The sequence below is a fragment of the Acanthopagrus latus genome, chromosome 16, assembly GCF_904848185.1.
Source record: "Acanthopagrus latus isolate v.2019 chromosome 16, fAcaLat1.1, whole genome shotgun sequence".
Taxonomy (NCBI): domain Eukaryota; kingdom Metazoa; phylum Chordata; class Actinopteri; order Spariformes; family Sparidae; genus Acanthopagrus; species Acanthopagrus latus.
In genome coordinates, this window is record NC_051054.1 from 4,046,683 (window position 1) to 4,055,399 (window position 8,717).

The window sequence follows — 8,717 nt, forward strand, 5'->3', positions numbered from 1 at the left end:
TTCAAGATGTTTATGCAAATGATGCATATCTAATTAGATAATAAGTTAGATATTAACTTGCATATGCAACTTAAATTATCAGACAAAATGTGATCTTTTTTCTTCTCCTTTTCATGCTATATAACATTTAATATCATGTGCATTAGAGGTAGATTATCAGGTGCAATATCACTTCAATTTTACCACATTTTCATATCACTGCCAATGTTACTTTCCTCTACTTAAGTTTACTCGTGTACTCATCTTACTTCTGTTTTTTTTTGCTTGGCCCGTGTGCGAGCCTGACCAGAGCAACTCGCTGGTTATCACTTGTTGTTCTGTACCAATTAGCAAACAAATTTCCTTCACGATTCATAGTTCTGTCACAGCATAGACAAAAAAAAAATAAACAGAAAATAATCGTCTTAATTTTACTCATCAAATTCAAATATTCAAACTAGTCTTTATCTCTGAAGAATTTCCCAAAAACAGGACTACAAATAATTGCAATTTTTCACCATCACTCACTCAGTTAATATCTTAATTGCATCATCAGTTAAAATAGTTGCAATTAGATCTGTTTTCCAGTTTTTCAGCTCTATCCTAAAACAGAACAATCAAGGCTTAACAAGAATTGACAGCATTTAGTTCTTAGTTTCAACAGGCACGAGGGGAAATAAAAATGGTGTAAACTCTGCACAAGCCTACAAAAAAGTACACATTTCTGCAACTTCAAAGACATTTAACACAAATTTAGCCAAGTTCACATAAACTTAAAAAAAAAAAAAAAAACCGGCACCACACCTATTCGTTTTTATGGTTTAAGTAACTTTATTGAAGGGAAAAGTAAAAACAAAACAGAGCCAGAAGTTGATTATCAACCATCAGCTTTGCATCAATATTTTAGGGCTACAAGAAGACAGTGTTCATGTGGGCATAAAACTAATATCTACTGGCTTCTAAATAACAAAAAGAAATAGAAAGCCTTTGAGGGGAACCAAATTTTTTCCAACTTCCAGCCTTACACTCCACTTAATTTGCAGAAACATATCAGATATAATAGCCTACCTTTATTAACATGCATAAAATACAACATTGAAGTTCTTATATTTTGTTTCCTTAACATTGATATATACTGCTGTGCTTCTCTGTACACACACTTTGATAGTGGAATAAGATACACTTCTTTCCTTAGGTAATAGATTCCTATACTAATGATCAGAAGAACATACCGACATCACACCAGTCCAGGAGGCAGATACAAGAGCCAAGATTTATTTAGCCAATTTGAGCTTTAAAATTCTGAATTTTACAGGCATGGCATAAGACAGGCCTCTCTAAGTGCTCTGAGAAATCCAGTGATCCAGCAAAATATCAACCCCACAGGAGCCGACCAGTTAAACAGCTGGATCATCGTGGGGTTGATATAATGTTTGTTGTCAGGAGACCAGTTGCATCAGATTCTACTAAGTGTGTGCAGAGTGAATGAATAACATCACCAATTTCGGGTTGTAAGAACTCTTACTGGTGCATGCTCAGACTGAGTGTTCAGAACTTTTTTTTTTTCCTCTTTTTTTTTTTCCATTTTATTTTATTTTTTTAAACTCCGCACAAAATGGGAGCAGAAACTTCACAGAAACTGGCACGTGTCCTAGAGAAAAAACACTATCTTCTTATGAGCGCACAGGTGAAATGCAGGGAGGAGGAGGAGGGGGGGTAAAATGTTCTGATTAACAGAAAATAAAAGAAAAAGAAAAAAAAAGTGTAAAGAAAACATAATTCCGGGGTTTTTTTTTCAGTTTGAACCAGCGATGACATTTTCCACCAGCTTTCCAAGCGATGCCATCACATTGCGTATTTGCTTGTCCATTCTTTTGCTGTTCTGGTGTATCTGCAAAGAGAGGAACGGGTCAAAATTAACGAAAAGGAATCACACTTCTCCCACCACCATCGTTCTTAACATGCACTTGAGCACATTGCTTTTTTTTTTTTAATTTAATTTTTTTTTTTTTTAAACACACTGCGAGCAAAGTTGGCACCTCAACAAAATGCACAATACTCGACACTTTGTACAAGCTAAACTTCCCAATCTGAAACAGTGAAATCTGTCTTCAAGACATCGTCTTTACCTGCCAAGGGACAAAAACTTTTCATGCAGGAGTTAGTGGATACGACAACATGCACAGAAGATTCAGCTTCAAAACTTGTTACACGAGGGATTTAATTTGAGGGCTGGGTGGCCATTATGACAGATACAATAAGCAATTATGCTCACGCCCCGCTCGTATGAAACTATTAAGTCTGTAGATCATTTGTCAGTAGGTGACATCGACGAGGCCTCTGAGAAAACATCATGGACATTTGTTTTTAAACTAGTTTCTGATGTTTTATAGACCAAACCAATAAGAAAATATAGTCTACAGATTAAGCAATAATGAAAAACAAATTCTAAAATCACACCAAAGCTTTTCCCCTCTACATTTTATTACTTTTGTATGCTCTGTTTTTTGTACAATGTTACGCGACCCTGAAACAATGTCAAGATATATCCATCCAGGTTGTATTTCAAACCCAACATAGTTGGATTTTTCCACCAGGAAGCCACTCGTTCTGCTTTTTGTTTTGTCTGTCCATCTGAGTACGATATGAAAATTAGCTTGGAAATACATGTACAATAATTCCAGACAAAATACGTCACAGCATACGGCTCGTTGTCTTTTCATTACATGTTGATGCAGCTGCCAGCACAGAATGTAAAAAAAACCGAACTACCTTTGAGCAGATTGTGAATATGCAGGTGACAAACCAAACATCAGTCTTTTCATACAAGAAAACTAACTCGTATAACCACTATTGTTTATATGCTGGGCTTCAGTTTCAGACATCATAGCTCATGAATGCAGCTCTTTGGCAGCCTAATGTTGGCGTGTCCTCGAATGCACCACCAAGGACATTTTCAGAGTGGTCCCTGCTGACAACTGCTTTACAATGCAGCAACAACAAAAACAAAAGGCAACCCATTTTTAACTGCGAGGGATCACCCATTTCTAGTTTCTAAACACTGACTTTCCCGTCATGCTGGAAGGAATGATAAATGTAACTTCGTATATGTGTCAGCAACCATGTAATATGTGTGAACTCGATTAAAAAGGTGTGGTCTAAGATTATAAAGACTTCTCTAAAAACTGACTTTATTGGCCATGAAAAGAGAATGACCACGGTAAATTTTAACCACTGGGCCCATGAAAGATAATTCATTGGAGTATTTCTTCATGCAACAGAAGACTGTAACCTATAACTGTCAAAACAAGATTATGTTGGTGTGCAAGGCACAAATATCCAATTAATTGGGTCATCTACAGGTTATCAAGGTGCACACTGGACCAGAGATTGAACAGAGTACTCTATAGGTACAGACAGCCACGGATTAGTATCGCAGTCAAACCCCACACAGCAGTCATACACGTGATAATAGATTGAAGCTTCTGGTTATTCCAGTGAGACCAGAGCAACACAACCAACCAATCCCCAAGCCAAGATGCAGCACCGCCTCCTGGCCTTACCCCTAAAGCATGGCATACTTCGTTGTCCACTCCTGAGCTAGTTTATTGTACCTGACGGAGTAAAACTAGATTACATACTATCATGGATATAATGTAACACAGGACAGTGGTTCCTTTTGGGAGAAAGAGTTAATCACATGTGTACATTATAAACACTTACTTCACACTATCTGTTTTGTAGATTCGTGCGATCTCTGGCACTAGTGGGTCGTCGGGGTTTGGGTCACATAGGAGTGAGCAAATGGAGAGAAGTACTGCAAGAAACAAACGTGAATATAAGTTTTCTAACCTAATGAGGGAATACAGTTTGTCACATTGTAAAACATCTACACAAGTTGATTAAACAATAGATGACATCTAGTGGAAGAATTTTTGTCAAGTCATTTCAAAGCATCCACAACAAAAACATATTTTACAGAATAAAATACCTGCCAAAGACATTCCACATGAACATGCTCCGATAATTTTACGTTTTTATGTGCATAGAATCATTTGAAAATATCAAAACAGGTGTATAAAATTGATTATAAAATATTAAATCAAGTCTGGCTACAGTCAGAGAAAAGAAAAGTCACAATGTTTTTTCCCCCCTCATCAGGAAAACAGCTGTGAAAACAGCTCGTTATGACCCATATTGCCGTTGTTCTGTGGGTTTAACTTTTTTTAAAGCCTGTTTTGTTTACGGGCCTGTAAAAAAAAACAAAAACAAAAAGCACACTACACTAACCTTGCTATATTTATCTTGAAACCTTTAAGCAGGGCTCCAGAGTGAGACTATGGACTTTTTAATACCCCAATAATATTCCATGTTCAGTAATTATAGTTGGACAGGAAGGAAAAAAACAATTGTCTGTACCTTTATTGCCGTTAACATGCACAACATATCAATTAAAATCACTGGGTGCACGTTAATGGAAAAAGTGAGTCATACCAGTGCAACCAGTGTACAAGGTTTGTCTGGAAAAGTGTTTTGCCAATTTATCCCTGCTGTATTGAATATCAACATTTTTCCACGTAAGGTGAGAACACTACTAAAAAGGAAATAATGTCTTTATTCAAAACTTTTTCCCACTTAAATTGTCATAAAACAAAACTCGACCTGCAGGAGAGCACTTTGAACCTCGTGTTGTTAGAAGCAGCTATCCTCCTCGACTAGCTAGTGCTAATTTCAGACCCTGTCGTCAAAGTTCACTTTCAAGAACTCGTGGCGTCTGATCGTGTGTGTCCATACCTTTAGAAATAGTAAGTGCAGGAGACCACTGTGATCTGAGAATATCCAGACAGATACTGCCATTACTGTTAATATTTGGGTGGTAAATTCTTGTTGTAAATGCAACCTGAAAAGAAGAAAAACAAGGGACAAGTTAAATAAGGCCTGCGTCACACAACAAGACATGGTTATGCAATTTTAGTATCTTGACACTCGGCCATGACGTTTGATGCTCATGACTATCAGCTTCTGGAATGACCGGTATTACTTCATGAGGGCTGTCAACAGATAAAATGTGTTGATGAAGCCAAACACCCAGGCTCAGTTTCATGACGTGGAAGGTTTCTCTGTTGTTTCACGTCAACTTTTAAAAACACCATGCATGAAATGAGTCTGAGTGTTTAAACAAATACAATGTTTGACCCCAGTTTCAGACATTGAACATATAAGCCATTATTTTAATGTTCACCACAGGTGGCTGGCCTGATAGATAAATGACAACATTTTTATGATCAATGCCAAAAAAGAAAATCTCGTTTCAGGTGTGATTCAGCTTACCTTGGGTGGTTTGAAGGGGTAGTCTGTTGGAAAATGAATTGTCAAGAAGAAAACTCCTCCCTGATATGGACTGTCGCTCTGAAAGCAAGAACAACATTTACATATATTTCAGAGAAGAATGATCTCAAAGCTGCTGTCCACAGCTTCTCATTATCAAGTCAAATTTCAACCTTTATCACATGAATACATTTAAAGCAGCCAAGAGCACAACGCTGGTCACAAATTTCAACATCGTGGTGTTTTAAAGCACGAAGAGAGCAACACTTATGTCATAAAGTATCTACTTACAGGTCCCATGATTGTGGCTTGCCAGTGAAACACTGCAAAGAACAGAAAGTAAATTTTAGTAAGGCTGACAAAGGTCCCAGGTATGTGATCTGACGAGAAGATGGCTTCTCAGCAGTATTTGCCACTTCAAGGAAAGGGAATTTTAGGGTGGATGTACATGACTATTTAGCAGTACTCAATCTAAATCCACCAGTGCTTTTTTTACTTTCATTTAGACATACATACATACATACATACATACATACATACATACATACATACATACATACATACATACATACAGACATATCTCTCAACAGTTTAAGTGGGTTTGTAAGTTCAGCCATTACCTACTCACACCCGTCATGATGGAAAGTTTGGTCAAGTTTTAGCTGTATGAAGTTTGTTGGACGTAATCCAAAATGATTTGACGTGACAGAAATTTGCACTGACATGTTGGGTGTAAACACTTTTAGCTTTGGTAGCAACAGTGAAGATTTCACCTTTAAAATTTGTAGTTTCAAATCAATTAGGGCTCTAAGGGCTGCTGAACTCTAGGTGAGCTGTATGGAGCCTTTTATATTTTTTGGGGTAGCAATAGTTTTTTTCTCTTTTTTTGCCATTACACCATCTACCAACAATCAAATAGTTTATTGGATGAAAATTCATCTGCGACTATTTTGCTAACTACTTATATTACTTATATATTATATCAACTACTACCAAATTTGCTGATTTTGATGGTTCAGTTTGTCATATGTCTGTAATCTGAATATGGTCAGACAAAACAAGAAGTGACCCTTGTCTGTGGGAACTTATAAAACAGGTACTTTTGAGCTAAAAACTTTTAGACACTTACTGTCATCACCCACTGGGCCAGCTGAGCACTGTGCTGGAGGGTCACGAGCCAGGTCGCTGAGCTCCTGTAATGAAGAGATTCACAACAATAACCAATTAGACCACAGTGATCTTCAGAGACAAAACAAAAAAAACAGTAGACACCATGCGAAATCAATACACCAGACCGAGTAGCACTTAACATCCTGTGTATGAATGCCAACATGGGGACTGACGAGGGGAAATGCAACGAGAGGTGATTGTGTGTGTCATTTATTTCACAACCCTCTGCCGGTGTTGTTATCTCCTCCAAGTTCAACTCTGCAGCAGCTCAGGGGCCAGGGGCCGCCTTATTATCGTCTCCAGTTAACCGCAAGATGAGCCAGGAGCATATACACTACAGCCCTCTTATGTTATTTTTAGGTCCCCAGCTACTTTAGGGTGAGGTGGCGACCACTGCCCCACCCCGGCTTACAAAACACGAAGACATGACAGAAGAAGTTACACTTTGTGGATTTCCTTAGAAAATTCCAGTCCAAACAGCACACGGAAGAAAAGAAGACATTCAGGGAAACAATTCACGTCACTCTTGGCTCTACTGCTGCCAACTTCCTCCATATGAGCTGCAGTACACACCCTGTGATGTGCCCATGCACTGAGCAAATACTTTCACATACCAAGGAAGTGTTTCATGAACACGGCTCAGACTGCTAACACAGATTCAGGGAGTGATATGAGTCATGGGTTCTGGTAACAGAGTATTATACAATGTACAAAGTGATTCACTGGCTACGAAAACACACGTCGTCAAAGTGGAGGGCTTCAGTGACGACTTGGTATTGTGAGCAGAGAGCGTTACAACACGTGTGTGTTTATGTAAAGGTATGAAGTGTTGGGCAATTCACGAGGCCTCTTTTTGTCGTCAGTCCATTTCGACGAGTTGAACCTGTAAACGAAACTGCTAACGTTAGCTAGTTTAGCTAGCTTTATGAATGGCGTTTCCCCCCCCTACAAACCGTGCCGTGTGTGCGAGCCGGTCGGTGCCAGCAATAAAAACTACAGTCTATTCACTCAACTCTTGAACACACCAAATTATTGTGCACACGACGAAACAGAAAACTTGAGACTTTCTCGAACATGTTTCACCGCCATGTTACACAGGATACAGCGTCCCCGTTACATTGTGGGAGGCTAGCGCGGCGAACTAGTACAGTTAGCAAGCTAGCTAGCTAGCTAGCTAGCCGACGATGTTATCTTACCTTGTTGATCCTTTTCAGAGCCATCCTCTCTCGATGTTCTTCTCTTTTATTTCAATGTGTTCCGATCCAAGCAGTGAGAGGCAACCGTGATATGCCAGGATGATTCGCTCTCTGTTAGGTGATTTGACGCGGGGTCAACTCGACGGCCTTTCTTCTCGAGCTAGCGTAGTTAGCTTGCTAGCGAGCTAAAACTACGTATGCGCGGAGTTGGTAACAAAGCTAGCTGGCGATTTTATCCAGCTTATTCTCGCCCAACGACAAGACCTCGCACTGCCCTTCGATAAACCTCACTTTCCCCGTAGTTTCGACGTCTTCTGTCGGATTATCCGTGTCCCCGGTCGAGGGTGAATAAGTGCGTGTGCCAGGTGAAGCAACCCGGACGATAAGGCTCCTCTCTTCTTTTGGTTTCGGTCGATTCCGTTAGCCGACTAGCAGCTCTCTACATGTATTTGAAGCTTTATGAGCAGAAGGCGGTGCGGTCGGCGTGTGATTGACAGGGCGGATGTGAAGGCAGATTGGTTACATGCCGGCAGAAAAAAAAATAAAAAAACAACATGCGTGACAGACCAGTTGGGACATGTCAGCATTTAATTATAAAAGGACTTAAATTAAAATGCGACGCTTATAACACCATGTTTCATTTAGCCACGCTGTGACCTTTATTTTGAAATTCTAGTTTCAAAGTAAAAATATTACCATTAAAGAAAAAGAAAGAAACATCTGTTAAATTATAACACAGCTGAAAAAGTTAGTCAAAGCAAAAAGAAACCAAAAGTCACACTTGAGTAAAAACGTTTAAATATTGCTTTTGTAAAAGTGAAAGTCACCCACACAAATAGTGCTTCTTTCAGTCTTTAAGGGTCTGAATTTTATATATTATATACTTGTGTAAGTAAAAGCAAATTATATACATATTTACATATATATATTATGGGTGGATTGAGTATCAGGGCTGATATTCAGCATTTTACAATGATCATTATTAGTGAATTTTCAGTCAGATTGTCAATAAATAAGCTTATTTTAAAAATGTGTCACTTTGGC

At 38.7% G+C, this 8,717-nt stretch overlaps 1 protein-coding gene across 1 annotated transcript; it reads right to left on the reverse strand.

The window, feature by feature from the left end:
- Nucleotides 1-790: 790 nt before the first annotated feature.
- Nucleotides 791-8,130, reverse strand: LOC119005056 (ubiquitin-conjugating enzyme E2 D3-like). The gene is made up of 7 exons (XM_037072476.1): nt 7,674-8,130; nt 6,437-6,500; nt 5,599-5,630; nt 5,311-5,388; nt 4,774-4,879; nt 3,703-3,796; nt 791-1,870 (listed from the first exon to the last, which is right to left on the reverse strand). Exons 1-7 carry the CDS (start codon nt 7,695-7,697, stop codon nt 1,825-1,827), a joined length of 444 nt encoding a protein of 147 aa, XP_036928371.1. The 5' UTR covers nt 7,698-8,130; the 3' UTR covers nt 791-1,824.
- Between the last annotated feature and the right edge of the window lie 587 nt (nt 8,131-8,717).

What these genes read in the sequence shown, in the direction of transcription:
- LOC119005056 (XM_037072476.1), bottom strand. Translation starts at nt 7,697, where the DNA reads ATGGCTCTGAAAAGGATCAACAAG. An exon ending in TGCACTTACTATTTCTAAAG is followed by an intron (nt 3,797 to 4,773) that starts GTATGGACACAC and finishes TGTTTCTTGCAG; the next exon opens with TACTTCTCTCCATTTGCTCA. An exon ending in TACAAAACAGATAGTGTGAA is followed by an intron (nt 1,871 to 3,702) that starts GTAAGTGTTTAT and finishes CTCTCTTTGCAG; the next exon opens with ATACACCAGAACAGCAAAAG.